The following is a 20,245-nucleotide window of genomic DNA, read 5'->3' as shown; positions in this document are numbered from 1 at the left end:
AGGCCCAAGTGCAGATTGATGGCTGGAAAGGCACTTGGGGCATGGGTTGTTGTGTCAGTAACAGTGGGGGGGGAAGGCAGGCCTCAGGGCCAAAACCTCAGTGGTTCCCAGTCTCTTCATGCCAGGACACCCGTATCACACCAGGGCTGTTCCCAGAGTTCGATGAGGAAGGGGATTTGGTTACACCTCCTCTCGTTTTGGCTCATCTGACCCCTGCTGCCAGAACCTGCAGATCAAGAACTTGTGGGGTAGCTCTTGTACACACATAGCCTCTTGTTGTCCCCATGCTTTTTCTTCCCAGCCCTCCACCCCTCTTTCCCTCTTGGACCCCAACTGACATTTTTCTCATTTCATTTTGCTGTCAAAACTAAAGTCTGAACACCGACCCTTTCCATGGGTGTCTGCTTAGTTTTCAAACAGCTCGAAACCTGATGGGCAGTTGTTGACATTGAAAATAACGTATTTCCCAAGGACAACACAAATACATTCCCATAAATAAATAAAATGACACGTTTCCAAAGGAAAACATTGCCACAATGGTCTCCTGTGTTCCCAACCTACTTGTTGCTCACCAATACAATTGATATGATGCTTCAGTTGCTTAATGGTTTCAGGCATTATTGTGGGTGAGAATTTGAAGGATTTCCCACTGCTCCTCTGTCTCATGGAGGCACATCCATTCTTTTTCAACCAGGACCCCTCTACTTGGCTTTGTCATCTCTAACTTTTACTGGAGTGGGGGTAGCACTAATCTATAACTACTGGCAACTACCCCAGAGTCCAGTCACTCTCAATCCATGTTGCACTGTTTTTATTTGCTAATGCTTTTGATAAGAGATCTTGGAGGGTTTATTGCAAAGTTCAATTTTAGAACTGTCAGGAAAGCCACGCTGTTCCTATAGATAAAAAGACTAGCCTCTTGTAAAATAAAGAGGAAGTATGTTCCTTCCTCACTCCATTTTTATTTGCCCTGTTATGTGCTTTCTACATCGTATATTCTCCATTTGCTTAATATTCCTGAGCAAGTCTTTCCAGCTAGCGTCCAAGTGACCTGCTGCACTATGGCCTCTCCTGGCCAGTCAGCCTATGATTGTTTTATTAAGGCATTGACAACAGGAATGATTTTATTTGACTCAGTATTATTTTGCTTGCTAGGATGGTGAACCTCTGAACTGATTAAGCCTTAGTGGAAGAATCTGAGTTGATGGGTTTGTGGAGACTCAGATTTAATGTGAGCTCTGAACATGGGAAGAATACAGCACTACTGTATACTTCCCATGTTCAGAATACTGGGCTCTACTGTAGATCACAAACTTAAAAGAGGAGCTTGTCCAGGAATGGGTCATTGTAAGTAGAGCAGGTCTATTAAAGAGGGGCAGGTGAACCATTTGTTCAATCTTAGGTGCTGACACAGTCCCCTGGTTGCTGTAATATCTGAGCACCTCACAGCCTTGAAGGTATTTTACCATCACGACACCCCTGTGGGGTAAGAAAGTTCTATTCTCACCATTTTTCAGGTGGGGAAGGAAGCCACATAGAGATGTCATAACCTGAGTCCAGGTTTCTCAAGTGCTCTGAACACTAGGCTGCCCTTTGTCTCCAGGACAATCAGGCTGCTCCTGCTCCTACTGGTGCTGACTGAAGGCTTGCCATAGCACCCTAATGTATTTCTGTGCTAAGCCAGGAGAAATTCCAGCTGTGTAACCTGCCCAGCTCTGCAGCTGATGTTACACAGGATATAGGGCTCTATTTCCACCCAGGAGAATTACATTTTACACTCTTTTGAGGTTTTAACTCTGTGAACAAGAGCCAAAGTCCTCCAGAGCCACAAATGCTCCTGAAAGGCCATCTCCATCGTACACAGGCCAGCGGTGTTCAGGATCTAGGCAGTCCTGCAGGCAGCTAGTTTTAGAAATGTGAAAACAGGTATTTGTGCTCTGATCCTTTAAAAATGAAGAGCTTGAAGTTCTTTGTGCTCCCTCCAAAAGCTGTCCCTTCACCGCAGCCAGCACTAATATCCTGCAAAGCACTTGGCAGGTTATAGCTCACACTGTGCACTGAAGTTTACAGAGATTCCTATTTTTACTTTGACTATTTCTTTTCCTTTCCTGAAATAAACGTTCTTCCTTCCTTAGAACAGCCTCCCTGGGGTCTTTAATGGATTTGATCTGGAATCAAACATCATCAACCTGTAACCCAAGAAAATGCAGAGGCAGCCCATTGCACTGACCAGAGCGTGTCTCCTGGTGAGAGCTGAGGAGAAAGCAAGGAGGGGAGGAGGGGGAACAGTAGTTCTGAACCTCAAGGCACTGAATGCTCCCTTCTTGCCTTGGGACCCCCAACAAAGTTCCCATGTGGGTGGGCTTGCATTCACCCCATCCTCCAGATGAATTTTGGAATAATCTACAAGCCTTAAACTGGCTTTCAGAAGTTGAAATGGAGCTTGGCTCCCCTCCAAACTCCTCTGCCTCTCCTGTACCCCTCACTTGCAACCAAAAATTCATCATGGGCTTCCCATGCCTCCAAGGTTTGTTCACGTGGTGATTTGGGCTCCACTTTGACATCTGTCATAAAGCCTGAAAATGGAGACAAACCGTGGTTTGAGGATAATGTTTCCACATATCTACTAGAAATACCCCCTCCCAAAGGCTAGATCCAGACACTTCTGAACTCTGCAGCCAGGGAATCCCAACCCGGTTGTAGAAACTGCATTTTTTCGGTCTCAGTCCTGGAGGAAGCCAAACCCTGTGGATTTAAAAAATGGATCAGTTTTTAATGGAAACCATCCCTTTCGCAGCTCCTATCTGCAGTGAAAATTAAAAGAGGCCCAAGGGCAAGACTTTCACTCTGCCTGTAGATGATGAGCTCAGGGAAGAAGATAAGAATCCATGAGACAGGCTCTGGGAAAATAAACCCTGACCTGCTTTTGTGCACCAAGACCACAGGGACTGATAAAACTCCTGCACTCTCAGGCTGTGGGTCTCCCTGAGATGGTTACCTTAAAGCAGTTCTTACAGATGAGAGACGGAGGCTTCAACTAAATGGAAGTCTAAGACAGAAATGACACTTGCATTGATGTGAAGCAGAGATTGACACAGCACTGAGCCCAAACAGCGCCCCAGGGAGCTATCTGACTGCATAGTTCTGCCATATATTTTACTAAGAGCTCTAAGAAGTTGCTACTGATAGTCTTGTAGTCTAATATGAGTGAAGGAAACTGGACAACATTCAAACAGCTATTTATCAAAACAAGAGCTGGATGGAGCCTAAAAGCTTTTGCAGGCAGGGTATTTCTGACTGTGAGATCTTCAAGGAGAACCTTTCACGTGTCACTACTGCTATGGCTCTGTATTTTGCTAAAACTTAAGAGTAGGTGAAAGCACAGAACCTTCTGACGTCCAGCTGTAACTCTGCTGGCAGCATGCATTCGGGCTTGCTGCAAACAAAGCAAAACTCATCTGTAGTCAAAGGGAAGAAGAATGAATGGATTTCATGTGATGTCCTCACACAGCCACCTTACATAGTCTCCATTTTACAGGGGATGCAAGTCACCAGCCAATTTATCCAATAAGCCAGGAATAGCACCCAGACATCTTGGCTGACAGACACCTGCATGGAGAACTGTGGGTCACAATTGGTACCACAGAGCAGTGGGACTGAGGTAATACACAGGCATGTGCCTCAAGCAGGCCAGGTGGGAGCCCATCAAAAAGGTGCCTGGAGGATGCAGAAGGGGCTTTGCACTTTTGCAGGGAGGATGGAGCAGCATGAAACAAAGAGTAAAAACCAAGAGACATGTCAGGCCAGACTGCAGCCATCCCCTACAGGGCAGGAAGATGGGCATCTCTCCCTATAGCTCTGTCTCACCTGTGCTGGGGCCTGCTCAAATTGCAGATGCTGACACAAGGACTTTTCCAGTTTAGCATTGTTGGAGGGGCAGACTGGCAACTCATGGGCTCCTCCAAGGCCCTGAGAACTAATCCTCAAGGAACCACGTCTCCTCAGACCTCCCATGGCAGGGACAAGGCAAAGCCCCTGGCCACAAGATGAAGGTTTCGCTAAGTGCCTCTAGCCAGCTTCCAAGTTCCATCATTTCACTAATGCTGCAACCTGCATCGCAAAACTCAGACAGGGTTCCCCAGGACACAGCTGCCTACTTATATATTTTGATCCTTTTCTGACTTAAAAAAAATCCTAGAAACATTTTTATTCATGGGGGAGTGGGGGAGGAAATGCAATTTGAATGGCAGCTCTGTTCAAACACTTTACCGCATACCTCTGCATTTTCTTCTCTCTCAGCCCAGCAGGCTTGTTTGCAGGTTACTATTCAAACAGCCTTTGCAGGGAAATTCAATCAATCCTTTTGGCTATCTAAAGAGGAGCTATTTAGCATAGAGCAGCATGAGCCAATGCACAACCCACAATCACAGGCCAGGCTTCACAAAGCTGCCCATCTGTGTGTTACACATTCTTTTGTGGACCCCACGTATCAATGGCAGCACTTATAGTTTCTCTTGAGTCTATACAACAATCGACTGTACCGGGCTGTGATGTAATGGGCGCAAGTGTTCTGCCAAGGAGCAGTGCAGTTACAGTTCACATTGTGTATATTGTACAGGGCCCCTCCCCACCGGACAGTATAGGGCCAACGCAACACAATACCATGACTGCAAGCCACACTCTCTTCAGCTTGGCTCCAAGGGAGCCAACTTCATTGGCACTGATTCCATCTTGCAGAGCAGCCCAAAACAGAACTGGGGTCTGAACTTCCTTCCCAAAGTTTGAGAAAAGTCTAGTCCAGCCCTGGCTCTCATAACCTAGGCCCCATGCTAATCAATGTATGAAAAGTGTGAAAATGGTCATAGGCAGCCCCTCCACTTCTATGACAGGGTATCCTGCCCCAGGAGCCAAGTTATTCTGGTTCAGTTCCCAGGAAAAGATGAGTAAGGCTCAAGGAAGCCCTGATCTACTTCTACACCAGTGGCACATGGATAGCCTTTCCCCATCATCCTTCCCCTACCTCAGTTCCCTGCAGTCTACCTTATAACCTCCTCCCCAGACAGACAGCCCTGCTTCTCCACACTCTTGAGCCACAACTATTACTGGTATTTTTCTGGCTCTGAAGCATACATGCATTTTTGTACCAGGATAAGTATATGCACAGTACACTCTTAAAGTGTATTGTTTTCCAAGTTCCAGACACGTGAACACAAGGAGTACACAATACAGTGAACACCACTGCATGGAACACATGACTTCCATTTGGGCTCTGACCATTCCTGAAGAATATCCAAGTGGTACTGAACACCAAACAGTCTTGTTTAATTTGACAGTAGAGTAAAATTGTTTTCCCAGAATCACTAAGCAAATCCTTCAAAATCATTGGGAAATTTGAATAAAAGCATGACATGAAAGGGAAATCTACAGGAACACATAGGGAGGAAGAAAAGGCCGTGTTTGCACACACACTGTTATTTATTGTACAATGTTTCACTTAAAATACACAGGCACCATCAGTATTCACCAGAATTTATTGTGTTTGTAACTGGTACATTATACTGAATGTTAAAAAATGTTCCACTTTTATGATGCAAGACAGAACACAAATTAATTGGAATAAAGGAAAGCAATTTAAAAAAGAAAAAAACAAACACTGTAAAAATACACTTTTTAGTAACCAATCTGTACAAAAAAAAATGGATAACGGGGATTAGAGGCCCCAGTGTCATTCAAAGCTATATACATGTGCACTGTTATTCACCTTGTAATTAGAGCCTTTGGGTTTTGTTTCCTTCATACTGATGAATTTGGGGAAAAACATTACTCAAAATGATCAAACTCCTAACAGAGTATTTACAGAGAAAAGCAAACAACCCCGCTAATCTTATGAAAAAAACACATTTGTGGGGTTGGAAAGTACAGAGCCTTCTTCCCTGCCCTTTCCAACCTATCTTTGCCAAAGAAGTGACCTTCAGTGGGAAAAGCCAATGGTAATGCATTCTGAGAAGTTACATGAATTCTCTTAACAGTGAGAAAGTATCTTTTTTCTTTAACACTCCCATAATCTGGTGAGTTGGAATAAAGAGTAACTAAACCACCACCAGATAACATGGAACCATCCAAGAGCGTCATGAACAAAGAGTGTAGGAAAATCAGCAAAAAAAATACGGGAGGATTTATCTGCTCTGCTTGCTAGAGGTTTCTTTCATGGCAACGGGGCGGGGGAGTTAATGCTATAAAATTCCAGACGCTCATGATGTTTTTCTAACTCTTCCCCTGGGAGCGTGAGAGTGGTGTGTGCAACGGGAGGAGCAAACCCAAATACATACGCCCACCTGCAAAAGCATCTGATGATGGCTCTGAGAAGTCTCAGTGGTACTTATACATGAGCACTCTTAGCGTGGGTTGGAGAACTAGATCCTGATGCATAGTAGAAGCGGTTTTCTCCAAAGGACTGAGCATCCCCTGAGCAACAAACAATGACACAGCCCCCAAAGAGGCAGAGGGCAGACCCAATCCAGCCGGTGTAAAGGGAGTATCCAAAACTCATGATGGTGGTCTCACGGTGAGCACAAACGGGGAACCAGATGGTCGCAACGATGCCACACATTGCTGGGGAGACATTAAAAGGGACAGTCACTGCAGCATGCAAGTCCAGCCTAATCACAGAACAAGGCAGACAAACCTGATTACATAAAGGGGAGGCAGATCCCTCTACCTCAGCCTGAGCAAACACAACTCCCAGTGAAATCCACTGCAAGATGCTTAGCGCCTCCAGGCAGATCCTAAGGACCCAGCCCTGCAGCACATGCCTTTAATTCCCACGAAAAACAATGACCTTGCAAGAGGGCACTAGAGACCTCACCAGAGGGAGGTCTGCTTGGATTCCTTTGAGAACTGGAGGGTAGCAGCCTCATGTCTTGGCCAGGCCTTTCTCAGCTGGCACATTTCTGAAGGTCACTTTTTATTTGGGTAACATTCAATGACTGTCAAGATGCATAACAGATTGGGAGGTCACCAAGTTTCACAATACTTTATTCCTTGATTTCTCATTTGTATGGAAGCATGGAGCAGCAGCAAAATCAGTTGCCAGGTTCTCACTGCTCCCCTGCCAGTCATTACATATTTCCTTTTCTGTAGATTTTGATAACTAACAATGCAATTTGCTTTACAGCCCAGCTCGGGAAAGGAGATGGATCACTACTGATATTTATCAACCCTAATCCATGCCAATCCACAAACGATGAGGTGACAAGTGCAAAAAACAATGTGGGGGAAATGTTGGCCCCACTGAAGTTAGTGGGAGCTTTGCCGTAAACTCCAACCAGAGAGTTACATGGTCTGTGCATTAAACATAAGCCTTTTAGATTTGTTTTGATACAGCCTTGTTTCCCTCTTGAAAAACATCAGGCAAACCCTGTCCTACAGATCCCCCATTCTCCATTACAGATTCCTAGGAGCATTATTCATTGGCATTTGAACAGCATAATCTGCAGAGTAGGCTGGGAAGCTGAAAGTGGGAGGATAAAAGCTTGGTTGAAAGATATGAACAGGGTGGGAGAGAGTAGGTAGAAATATCATCTTTGGCACTGAAAAACAAAAACAAAAGCAACTGAAATTGGATGCAGTGTAATATATTTTAAAGGGCAACAGCTTTGTTCTCCAGTGGTATCATCAGGGGTCAGGAATAGGAGTCAGTCTTCCTTGGAGGAGATGCTTGGGAGGTATGTAGAAACAGGAATGAATTAAACAGGAGGCAATAGGAACTTCACATCCAGTTCACACAGTGAGTACATGTGAGGAAGTCAGACCCACAGCCCAGGCCCTCAGCAAGCAGGTATAGCTCTGTTAACCTTAATTCATCTCCCAGTTCTATGCCTCCCACACCCAGCAACCCAATACCGACTGAATAACTTCTGTCTAATTAGCATGTAGGCAGGCTGTATTTCTTTTCTTGGTTCCCTTGAAGCCAGTCACAAGTAACTCAAGGGAGGTCAACAGAGTTACAGCGGTGTGAGAGAGAAGAATCCGGCTGCTCTCTATTATTATTATTATTATTATTATTACAATGCTCCTCCTTTAAAGTCCCCCCCCTTAGCTGATGGTATAAGCATTGAGGAAGTGCCCCATCCATTGAGACATTAAAACACAAACATAACATCGGTAGAAAGAGAAACACCCTCAAAAATTAACAACCAGAGGAATTCAGCTGCTCAGGAGAAAGAGCAAAAATGGGACTAGGAAGGAGGAGGTTAAGATGAAAGTTGGAAAGGTACATTAAAAAGAGCTTGGAAGAAAGGGTTTAAACTTTTAAGTAAGAAGAGAAAAGGGCAGGCAGGTTCAAGTGGGGAGCACCTTCATCCTCTGGAAAGAGGGACCGAATGGGGACAAAGACAAGCGAGCTCTAAAGACTTACTTGACAAACCTTTAGAACCAAACTCAAACCCTACAGGCATCTATAAACCATCTCATCAGACTCCATAACAGGGACACAATTCTCTTTTAAATTCCACCGCAATGTCAAAAAGCCTAGTGAAGAGTTATATATATTTTAATTAAATTCTATAAAACTTTTTCATAAAGAGGTGGAAAAGACCAATTGCAGGCCAGCCTACAGCATGACGCCTGTAATACAGGGATTGTGTGAACACAGATGTCTTCAGGTCAAAAAGACAGCTTCAGACACAGCTAGGAGAGACGCTGTGAAGTTCAGCAGTGGCAGTTTCAAAAACAAGCCTGCACTTGACGGGGACCCAAGGTGGAGAACACAATCTGATTTGTGATCATGGTTACTCAAAGCAGTGAGAAATGAGGTTCCCTCCACTCTTAACCTGTTCCACTATAATCACCCTCATTACAGGTCCTATCTTGGTCCTTCAAAGCAGTAAGTGCTTTCAGCACCTGACCCAGGCATCAGCAATCCTTGAGGGGTCCAAGCACCTCCAAGGATAGGGCCCTAAAACAATACTTCTTTATGGCTCATACATCTGAGGGGAATTAATCTGTCAATATTTATTTCCTGCAGAGGCAAGCTGTGCTGGACTCTGTCCTTGTGGCTATCAGAGAATCAGAACAAAACAATAACAAGACTATGGCAGAATTACAGATTTCCACCCACCGCGGTTAAAGATATCTTGAGGCCGTGTCAAAAAGTTAAGGTTGCAGAAGGGAAAAAAAGAAACAGGAGGAAAGAAAAAATAAAACTGTTTAGTTAAGCAGAGAATAAACCAGAGACTCTGCCCAATAAAGCAGAGAACACAACCCCAATAGCGGCAGGTATTATTAGAGAAAATATTTTCTTATGGGTGAGAGAGGAACATGCGAAGGATGCTAATAAAGCCTGCAATAATCTTGAGCCTCCCCTGAAGAAAAGACTAAATGGATTTTTGCAAGAAATCTGGGGGGGGTGGAAACAGGAATTTATCCTGCATGTTGATCAAATCCTTCCAAACAAGGATGCCGACAAGCATCAAATGTTTTCGAACATAAATGTATCAACTGAGAATCTGAAAAAAAACATTCTGAGGCCACTAAAAAAAGCTTCTTTGTTGTCCACAAAGGCCACAATCATCTTTTCTTTTCTGTCTGCGCTGGGTAAGAAAAAAATATATTTATGCCCATAGTCTATGATAGCCTTATCCTTTCAGAGCTCCCACCCACCCCACACAAGCCAGGACAGAAAAAAGCACTTGATCTGATCTGAGAAGAGCTCTCTGAGACATTGGTACAATAACATCTCTTGTATATGTAGCTAAATTGTATATAAACCACCTTTTTTAGTGTTGACAGCATTTGGAAGTCTGTGCAATGCAAACCAAAGACTCTAGGGCTCAGTTTTGCCTCTCCATAGTTGGATATCATCAGCTGGTTCTAAATTACCTGGTTGGTCCCAAAGGGAAAGTGAGGGAATCACCACAGTTTTTTTAATACCTTGCCTGGCCATTTCAATTTAAGTCTCCCAGTAGGAGATGCTGCAATTTTCAATATCAGAGGGTTCTGATTTTACCCTGAAAATGAGATAGTATAGGACTCAGGAAAACTTCCTCTACATATCAGGAAACATTGCAGGCTAGTTTCAGGTCATACTGGAATAGGTTTCCCTACAGCATAGACCCTTTAGACTACAAACTGATCCTAGTTCTCTTTTCCTGCTGATATTGTCTAGGTCTATGAACTAAAACATAAATGGTCTATGAACTGGCTCCTCATAAATGAGAACAGGTATTAATTCACCTTACTCATAGTTATTCCAACACTCCTCTACAAACTTACACTGCCACTACCTCACCACTATGCTTCAAACATCCTATTAATATCTTGTTTTGCCGTGAAGCCTCAGAAACCAAAACCACAGCTCTGAGTGCACCTTCTATATTACAGATTTGGTTTAATTAGGTGACAGCTGCACAGAAACAGGGAGCACAAAGGGCGGTTTTGCAGCTGGTGAGAAGGCAATAGCCGTGTGACCTCAGGGGAGTGAGTCTTTACTTATCTGCCTCCTTTGTAAGTCTTAGAAACTTATCAGCTGAAGAAGGAAGGCAGTGTACATCAAATAAAAGAGTGCTAACTAAGGAAAAGCATAATTCCATATTGAAAATGCCCTGAAAAAAAGCCTTAACAAATCTCCTGTACTTCTCATTTGCTTGATGAAGAATGAGTTTCTGTAATCTTCCTCCTGCTCTTGCTAACCAAATGGTATCTCCCAGTTCCACAAAAGATTCTTTTGCCTTCTTTTTCTAGGAAATGCTTTCCTTTTAAACCAAAATGAAACTATTCCACATTTCCAAGTGGAAAATATCTGGAGTTTTCCTTTAAAGTGTTCAGTAGTTATGGTCTGATTCTCTAAAAGAGTACAGGCACTTTTTCATGCGCCCAGCATTTGCACATCAATATCACATCAGGGAAGATGTATACATCCATGCTTTGACTCATATGCCCACAGCAGACAATCTAGCAGCCAAAATGCACCCTATACCAAAAACTGGCATACACTTCTAAGTTCCAGCCACATGTGGGATATTTGTACTGTTGTTATAAATTATTTCACTCTATTGAGAAGGAATAATATTATGCAAAAGCATCTTTGTAACATTCAAAACTATTTGGCTTCCAAGAATAGCCTGTGATGAGAAAACTGCCTGAGCTAAAAAGAATCTTTCCCAGACTTTCCATTATTCAATGTATAAAATAGCTAATGTGATCTTTAGTATTAAGTCTTGATATCAGAGGAATAGATTTTCAGATTTTTTTTTCCAGTGCCATTTATTTGAAATCCTCCACCTACACTATAAAATTGACCAACTGGGCAGCAGCAGGGGTCCCCCTGAATTAGTATCAACATTTTTTAACTACCAGTCCATGTTTTTTTGTTCCATCAACACTAGCCGTTGAATTGTTTTCAGAGCCAGTCCAGAGGGAACCACTCCTGACAACTGTTTTCAGCAATAAATCAATTTCCTCATATAGACAGGATTAAAGTGAGGACATAAAAAATACGTCAGCAGGCAGTGAAGAGGGGTGTGCACATGTATGTTTGTTCTTACTGCAGCCTGCTATTTTCAGTGGACATTAAATCAATGGAATATCTGAACCCATTATTTTCCTGGCAGGTTGTCAATAGCTATTTTAGATTCCATATTGTGTGTCAAACTTTATTTTTCTAAACAATTCCAGTTCTAAACCTCTGGCCATTACTTATGCACAAAGGAATATCCGCTGCCTTGCCCGCTCATGATCTCAATTTGAGTCTCCACCCATAAAACCCGTGCTCTGGGAATCATGTGTTTAGATTAAATTCTCAGCATCAGTTTAAGAACAGTTTAAGAACCTCCTGGGTGTGGAGGAACAGTTTAAGAACCTCCTGGGTGTAGAGGAAATCTTGAAGAGATGAACCAGAAAGGTTTCAATGACCAGAAGGTTAAGAATTATAATCTGTTACTTATTAATTTTAAAAATCTGTTCTGTTTAAGACAATCTGCCTAATGATTTGGGGGCCTGACTTTCAATTGCCAGATTGGTAAAACTGTATTTTTCATCTTCCAGATCATTAATAGGGTGTAGCAACACCCAACTCACATGCTGCTGTACAACATTCATATTTCAGGGTTGCCATCTCACCAAGCTCAGCCTTGAAAATATAAGCTTTTCTAAAGATATTCAAGAGCATTAGAGGCACATTGATTACTGCGGAATCCAACTGAAACAGTTTTATTGTTTAAAATATCACAGGAGAACCAGAGAGCCCAAAACTGACTTTCATTGTTCAGACAGAGAGGAACTACACAGCATCAGCAGTGTTTAAAGGCACTAGGTAAGGGCAACAACGGCAAGCAGCACTAGTAGTTGAAAGCTGGTGAATTGAGTTTTAAGAAGTGATGCTGCTGCTGCCAGCACCACACAATATGTCCAGCTATTACTTATACAATGCCCAAAATATTTCTAGACTCTCCAAGACTTACCCCTGATAAGCATCCCAACTCCCATGGACAAGGGATCTCAGCACTTCACAAAACTGAGCAAACACTGGAACTGATTCAGATCTCACGTATGCAGGGTTTAACTTAAAGTGACTGAGAGATGAGAATCAGGCGCACAAGATTAATTAGCCTGCCAATGTCCCTTTAGTGTTCAGAGGGTTCACCAGTTTGGTGGGAGGCATGCTTCTCTGGCTGTGCACTCAGGGAGTTTTCTATGCACTCAGGGAGATTTATTCTCTCTTCACTTACACTGGGTTGAACCAAGATCAAATCTGTTCTTGTCAGTGGAATTACACCAATGTACAGCTGGTCTAAATGAGTGGGCTCTGGGTCCAAGAGGCACATGGGCCAGCACTGAAGGGCCTTGGTAAGTCACAGAATCATAGAATCATAGAAACATAGAAGTCGGGTGGGAAGGGACCTTGTAGATCTTCAAGTCCGACCCCCTGCCTGGGCAGGAGGAAAACTGGGCTCAAATGACCCCAGCCAGGTAGGCATCAAGCCGCTTCTTAAAGACCCCAGGGTAGGAGCCAGCACCACTTCCCTTGGAAGTTGGTTCCAGATCCTAGCCACCCTAACTGTGAAGTAGTTCTTACGGATGTCTAATCTAAACCTACTCTCCACAACTTGTGGACGTTATTCCTTGTTATCCCGGGGGGCACTAGGGGAAACAAGGTCTCCCCCAAACTCTTCTGGTCTCCCTTAGTGAGTTTATAGATGGTCACAAGATCCCCACCTCAGCCTTCTCTTGTGAAGGCTGAACAGGTTCAGGTCCTGTAGCCTCTCAGTCATGTCAGTTCATTGCATTTCAGGCTGACACATGTGTCACTGCAGTTTTGTTACCTATTTGTGTGTCCTGTTATTCCACTGAAATCCTATCACCACAGGCAGCTTCCATTAGCTACTCAGAAGGGATAAGTTCTGCCTGCATAATGAGGAATTGACTGAAGTCTCAAAAGGGAAAGAATTACAGGCAATGCACAGTGAATTCAGCTGCAGCTACAGAGATACAACAGAATGGAGGATTTCTGCAGCTTAATCAAGGATTCACATCTATTGACCACAAAGCGCCACTCCAAAGCGGCTCCTCCCAGACCCAATTTATGGTAGGGCTAATAGTTTCATCACTGTTTAGATGTACCAGTCACTGCTCCCCAAAGTTGAACATATGAACAAGGTTTATTTCTCCTCCCATCCCTACCTAAGTGAGCTCCCTCTCTGCCAAGCCTGGCTAAACTGCTTCAGGCTTTGTATGGTCTGCGGTCAGAAGTGAGTTCACACGTTATCACAGCCCTGTAATTTGACTGTTGAAAGCAAAGACACCATGGCAAATCCTCAGTCCTAAATGGGGCCTTTAAGTCTGACTTAGGACTGCCAGCTGTGACAGTGTCCTTTAAAATACAAGCACTGCTTTAAGTCCCATTAGCATAGGCACCGTATCAGTGAGTAAAGACAGTTGCTGACTGATCAGTGGCCTAACTGAAATGAATTTGGGATCTAAGCCTAGGTCCTAATGGATTATTATCCACATAGCAAAGGAAAAAAACCCACTATCAGACTTGATACAGGTAATTCAGTGCCCAGACTTAGTATCGAAGCACTGAGTGGACAAGGATCCTCAATCTACCAAGAAGGTGACTCCACCACTCTGGGCTGGGTAGGGAAGAAGGGAGCTTGCCCTGCCACTGCCTGTTCTGATGACTTCAGTCTCCATCCCTTGTGAAAGATCAAACCATGTGATTCCTTTTTAATTTATGGACCTCCTGAAAAGATAAGCAGCAGTAGCCTTGCTAAGGAGGGGTGGCTAGGGCAGCAGCCCTAGACACCAACTTGGGGAGGGTGAAGAAATTATGGTTATACCTGCTGCTGGCTGGCCATATCAGCTGCAGCTGCCCCATGTACTTCTGCTGCCCTGGGCACTGATCTGTCCTGTTATGCCTCTGATGCAGAAGGCACTGAAAGGCAAATGCCCAACTTGACAGTGGGACCAGACACCTGCTGTGCTGGATGCACTGGCCCTTCGCTGCCTTGCCTCTGGGCTTCCCACCCCCACTCTGGCATGGGCTGCAGCAGTTCAGCAGTTACCCAGCCTAAGTGCTGACTATTTCTGCTGTGGCAACTACCTCCAGTGCCCACTGAAAAAAAAACCCCACGCAACATGATGTCAGTGCCGGCTGCCAATGACCAAGCAAAGCTGCACAAAGAGGCCACTCTTCCTTGCCCCTCCTCCTCTGCTAAACAGGCTGATAAAAAACAAGACACCAGGGCCTGTTGTTGAGATGACGAGGCCTCAAGAATGTGCAGGTGCCACACTTGGGACAATGAGCTCCACAGTCCCGTTCTGCTCATAACAATCTCCCCTCAGTGACACAGAAAGAGAAGAAATGTCGAGAGTAGCTCAGAGAGTCCCAGCTAACAGGCTGCACAGCAGAGAACTGCAGAGGGTATGACCTCCCCCTTCCCCCTGCTTTATCTCCTGTCCTGATACCGGCACCCATCCCTTGGGTCCAAGGGTTCACATGGCTTGTACATTCTCAGTCTTCCTTCCCCCACCCCCTGATGCCTCCATGGGTATCAGGATAGGAAGATACCAAAGAAAATCTGTGGGCTATTCCTTGACCCTAAGAAACTTTTGGCAAATGGGAATCCAGTCCATTCCCCCCGCCTTTGAAAACAGGGCTAGTTAGCAAAACCAATTACCTGAGGGGCAGCTCTGCATGCGTGCTGCTACTGAGCACTCTACGGTAGACACATGCTGGTGGTTTTTCTTGAGGCAAGCTGCCAGAGGACTCCATAAGACAATGCACAGTAGGGCTTAGAGGTCCTTCCCCCATCCCTCACTGCTCCCTTTATTTGTTCCCTCCTCATGTTTATGCATGTGTTTTCTCCAGCAGACTATGGCCAACCCCAGACAGCCATGTTTTTTCTGCAATCAGGTCATTTCCCACCTATTCAGTTTGTCCTTAAACCCAGTGAGAGCATCCCATTCCAGCAAGGTAGTCTGCATGGAGTTGGATGCATTCCTTACCCAAGAGAATGATCAGGATTCCTCCCAGCTGGGAACGACGGTACTTGGCAGCTCCTGGCTCGTGGCCCATCCGTATGCAGGGCAGAACAGTAACCAGCAAGAAGATTGCTGGGATGCCCAGAACTGAGGCAGCAATCATCAGTGCTCGACATGCCTGGACATAGCCTGTTGAGAAAGAGAGAAGCTCAGTCTTTAGTATTCAGCATAAGAGGTAAACTTTAGCCAAATACTCTGGTATAACCAGCTACTCACCACTGGCTCCTAACTAGAGCTGGGCACTCCTCTAGCACACGAGAGCCCTGTGTTAAGTCCCTGCTCTGCCTGATATGCACATCTCAGATGAGTGCCCTAACCACCAGGTTAACACATCACATACTCCAGTTGAAGCTGCTCTGCTTCATGTATATAATTAAATATTCATTGGAAAAGCTAAACAGACTGACTGCCTTCCCCAGCCGTTTGGGCACTCATCTGAGGCATGGCACACCCAGGTACAAGTCCCATATCCCAGGCAAGTGCCCTGATCCCCACGCTATTGGCGATTCTGAGGTGAATGTGTCTTCTGCTCTAAGTTTTATGCCATTAGAATGAATGTTTCCCAGCAACCAGCACCCTTCACCAGTGAATCACCTTCCCATTGGTTTCAACCCCACTGGAGCTCCTCTCTGGGGGGACTGGGCTTCCATGGGTGAGGGCAGGCAGGCCTGGGAATGACTCCCATTAAACCCAGAGCCTTTCAGTGGGTAGTTCTATACTGGTCTGCCTTATTTAAAATTCCATTCCCGTAAAAACTCACATGCACCCATCTCCCAGATGTACACCCCTGTGGGAAAGTTCCAGAGGCTTTGGCATGGAGTTGCCCTGCCCAGAAGTTAAAGGAAAAAATCAAGAGGAAGCTACCAGTGTTGTGAAAGGGAATTCCACAGGACCCCTGGGCTTTACTGGGCTGAACCTGTTGCCCTTTGGCAAGAGTATAAACCACATCCTCCACTGAGTTTCCTGTCCCCTGTGAAACAGGAGGACATAATATGGTCCCTTTGCCTGAGAAATGCCAGGCATCCATATTACCACCAAATAATCCATTGAATCTATCAAATATCAGCGCTAACAACTGTATTTGTGAAAAGAGAAACAGTGTGTCTGAGGTTTGTCCCTGCTAGTGGGGAACCTCCCACCTACTCTCCTTGCTGTCTAAATGGGAAGGGGGCATTCTAGGGGAAATGCACCTAGTCCTAGCTCTCATTCCCATTCTGCTAATGGAAGGAAATGAGACCACTGCCAGATGAGACGGATATCTGTCCATTCACGAGTTCAGAAAGTTTGTTGATACTGCAGATATACCCACAAATCATGGCTTGCATCAAACCACTAATTATCATGCAGGGGAGAGAAGCAGGGTTTGGCTTCCTGGAAGTGCAGATTCTTTGTACAACTGGAATGTTTCCTTGCTTTTTCAAGAGGCACCTTTAAAGAAAACAATTGCTTTAAAAAGTGCATAGCAAAAGCAGAAAAGTCCTTTTTGCAAATGAGACTGAAAAACCCTACATAAGTTTTGTATACTGGATCCCAATTGCACAAATATACAAGCACCTTCACTTTAAATCCTTTCAACTCATTCAGTGAAAGGTGCCACATGGATTTCAGCTGCTAGATGAATTAAGAAGATATCCTCTCTGTTGTGCATATGCCGGTATTAAAGGAATTACACTAAGAAGCATCTCGCTCTGTGTTCTATTTCTGTTGAGGAAGACCATTGTTTTCTGTTGCTAAACAATCGAATTATCAATTCTTTAAAAGTTTTATAGTACAGTTTCTTGTGGAAGGGTTTTTTTTGTCTTCTCTACTGCAGCAAGGATATTGTTGGCACTAAACTCAAAATAAACAAGGAAGGCATTGGAAAAGAAGTAGGATATGAGCAACGTCTAATTACATACACTAATGATGAAGAGTCAAAGAAAACCTGTGCTCCATAACGATGATTAGTGGCACTATACCAAACAAAAGTAAGGCATTTCTGCTTTCACTGAATGGGTCTTCTGACCAGCTTCTAAAAAGTAAGGTGTTAATGAAAAAAATCCTTCATGAGCTAAGAATAGCAGGCAGATATTCTTCCCCCCGCCAGCAGAACTGTAGGGAGGAGGGATCTGAGAAGAGCTTCAGTCCAAGATGCTGCGCAACACGAAGGGTTACAGAACTGATAGTGATGCAAATGGGAAAAGCTATCAGCTAGGCAAGCCCTTAACAGACATGCAGATCGTACAAAGAATCTGCATGGCTGCTCCAGAGGTTGGTTAGTTAGCCCAAGACGATAGAGTCAAATCATGACACATCGTGTTTAACTTGAACTTTGGTGTGAAAGGACTTTATCAAATGATGTTGTAAGTAGTGTATACCAAGAGTAATTAAACATAGTAAACTGGCATAGCTATATGACTTCGAGTATGATTAACTATATGTTTAAAAGTTCTATACCATACAGGTTTAAGAACAGAAAGCATCAGAAGATTAATGGTCTTCTGAAGCAATAAAAATCCATCGCATCTTTAAAGATACAATATTAAAGCTTAAACTCATTAGCATATTCCAGTCGATACAACAGAGCTTTAATGTCTGTTTTGGTAGAGCTTTATTATTATTTGAAGTAAAAACGAAATGGGATAACTATAATTTTTAACTCTACACTATACCTTACTATATTGCATTACACTTACTGAAGTAGCAAGAGCCAGGAGAAGGAAAGCAATAATGTGTCAGGTAGCAGACAAGAAGAAAAGCTGAATCTTCAGCAGTGTAATGAAGCAGAATCAGGCTTGAGATACAATGAAGGGTTAGATAGAGTGTTAGATAGAGCAGATCTTTAATATTAGCTACAGATTAGAATCAAGTTAGAAGATATCACTCAAAATCCCCTCCTGTGTTGAGTGGGACAGATCTTGCACTGATGAAGTCCATGGGAGTTTTGCTGTGGTTGCACACTGAAGCAGCACCAGCCCTTTTAAGGGGCAACACTGCCTGGATGGGTGAAGGTGGAGAGCCCATACCTGGTAATATGAGGATGTCCACTAGTGGCTTGCAGTGATAGAGCCCTGTTGCCATGACACAGTCTGCCCACAGCCCTTTGGATCCCAGTTCGTCCATTTTCCTGCAGGTGGTAATGGTGTAGCCACAAGTCACTACCCAGTCGTTGGTGGCGGTGGCCACGATCAGGCCGATCCAGCCGACAAAGCTACAGGCAAATCCAGACAGGTGCAAGCAAGTAGCCACCATGTCAGCCCCTTCTTCTGGCAACTGGAAAGACAAGCACAAAAACACAGAGTGAAGGAGCTGGCCGGGCTGTGCAAGCTAGAGCAGCCCCAGCGCTGGGACCTGCCCCGAGCAGAGAGGACTGGAGTGTGCTGGAAGCAGCTGCGACAGCTGTGGGCACAGCGCTCCGGGAGGGGCCGGACCCGGTCCCAGCCCCACTAAGGGAGGTGGGAGGAGCGACACGGGGCGCCCCAACTTGTCCCAAAGAGGGGCTGGGAGTCCCGCGGCCAATGGGAGCGCAGGCGGGGCGGGGGCCGAGCTGCGGGCTGCCTCCCTGCGAAGGCACGGGACGGAGCCGGGGGCGGAGTGGTCACCAAGCACGTGGCGCAGCCTGGGCCGGGCCCCCGCGGGGCTGGGGCAGCTCGGCCCCCGGCCGCGTGCGTGCCGCCGGGTCCCGCCCCGGGAGCTCTGCAGCCGCAAGGAGCCCCCGGGCCCCCCAGGCGCTGCCCCTGCCGCGGGCTCGGAGGCAGAGTGCGGACACACGTGCAGGTGGAGCCGGCTAGCGGGACGCGCGCCGCACTGCACCGGCTTCGCGCCGGCGCCTCGGAGAGACAAGAGCCGGGGCCGGAGGATGCGAGCGCCGGGCTGCCAGGACAGGGGAGGCGGCTGGTGCCCGGCATCAGCCCGCCCGCGGGGAAGAAGCGTGATGAGAACCGAGCGGGCTCGCCACAGCTCCCGCGGGGCTTCCCCAGCAAAGCGAAGCGCCTGGCGACTAAAGACGGGCTGAGCATCCCGCCCAACAAAGCATCTCTCTCCCTCCAGTTTAAGCTCGTTGGGACGTTGAGGCTTTGTGAGCACCGGGACTGCAGGAGCGCGCAGGGCGCCCGAGCACACAGACGCGCGGGCGAGCGCTCCGGCGGGAAGCGGTGCGCGCGCCTTTGCACCGCGGAGCGAACGAGCACCCTTCAAATCCAATGCGTTTCCCAAATTCAAAGCAGCTAGCTGCCACGGGTGTGCTAGTTAGTAGTCTGGTAGCAACAGACACGCTTTAAAGCTTGCATGCCTAGGCCCGTGCTCCCCAAACTTCTCCTCAGCATGGACCCTCCCTCCCAACCCGCTGTCCCGCGCCCCCATTGGCTGATGTTGTGACCCCCAGTTTGGGAACCGCTGGCCCAGGCTTTTAGGCAGTGCTGATGACCAGGGAACTGGGTTTTCTGTTCACTGCGGGAAAACACGGATTTTCTCATTTTAAGCACAAGAGCGTGGATTTTTCTACTTTAAAGAAGAAACACACAAGAAACTGCGGGTTTTCCCTTGCAGATTGGCAGAGGGCCAGCCTGCAAGGGGCTGGGGGGCAGGGGAAGGCCCAGCTGGGCCAGTGCATGGGCTGAGGCCCAGGCCAGAAGGAGCAGCTGCAGGGCCTGGGTGGGGAGCGCGATGGATCCACAGGTGGCTGGTAGAGGGGGCTGCCAGGGTTGGCTCACACACTCCCAGGGGG

General features: G+C 45.9%; 1 protein-coding gene across 1 annotated transcript; it reads right to left on the bottom strand.

The window, feature by feature from the left end:
* Positions 1-5,513: 5,513 nt before the first annotated feature.
* On the bottom strand, positions 5,514-18,971 carry CLDN11 (claudin 11). Its single transcript, XM_006267717.4, has 3 exons — positions 18,546-18,971; positions 15,505-15,669; positions 5,514-6,612 (listed from the first exon to the last, which is right to left on the bottom strand). Exons 1-3 carry the CDS (start codon positions 18,769-18,771, stop codon positions 6,380-6,382), a joined length of 624 nt encoding a protein of 207 aa, XP_006267779.1. The 5' UTR covers positions 18,772-18,971; the 3' UTR covers positions 5,514-6,379.
* Between the last annotated feature and the right edge of the window lie 1,274 nt (positions 18,972-20,245).

Source organism: Alligator mississippiensis, chromosome 7, assembly GCF_030867095.1.
Source record: "Alligator mississippiensis isolate rAllMis1 chromosome 7, rAllMis1, whole genome shotgun sequence".
In the NCBI taxonomy this organism is placed as follows: domain Eukaryota; kingdom Metazoa; phylum Chordata; order Crocodylia; family Alligatoridae; genus Alligator; species Alligator mississippiensis.
Note: the sequence above shows the minus strand (reverse complement) of the source record. Positions and strands in the feature narration are given on the sequence as shown.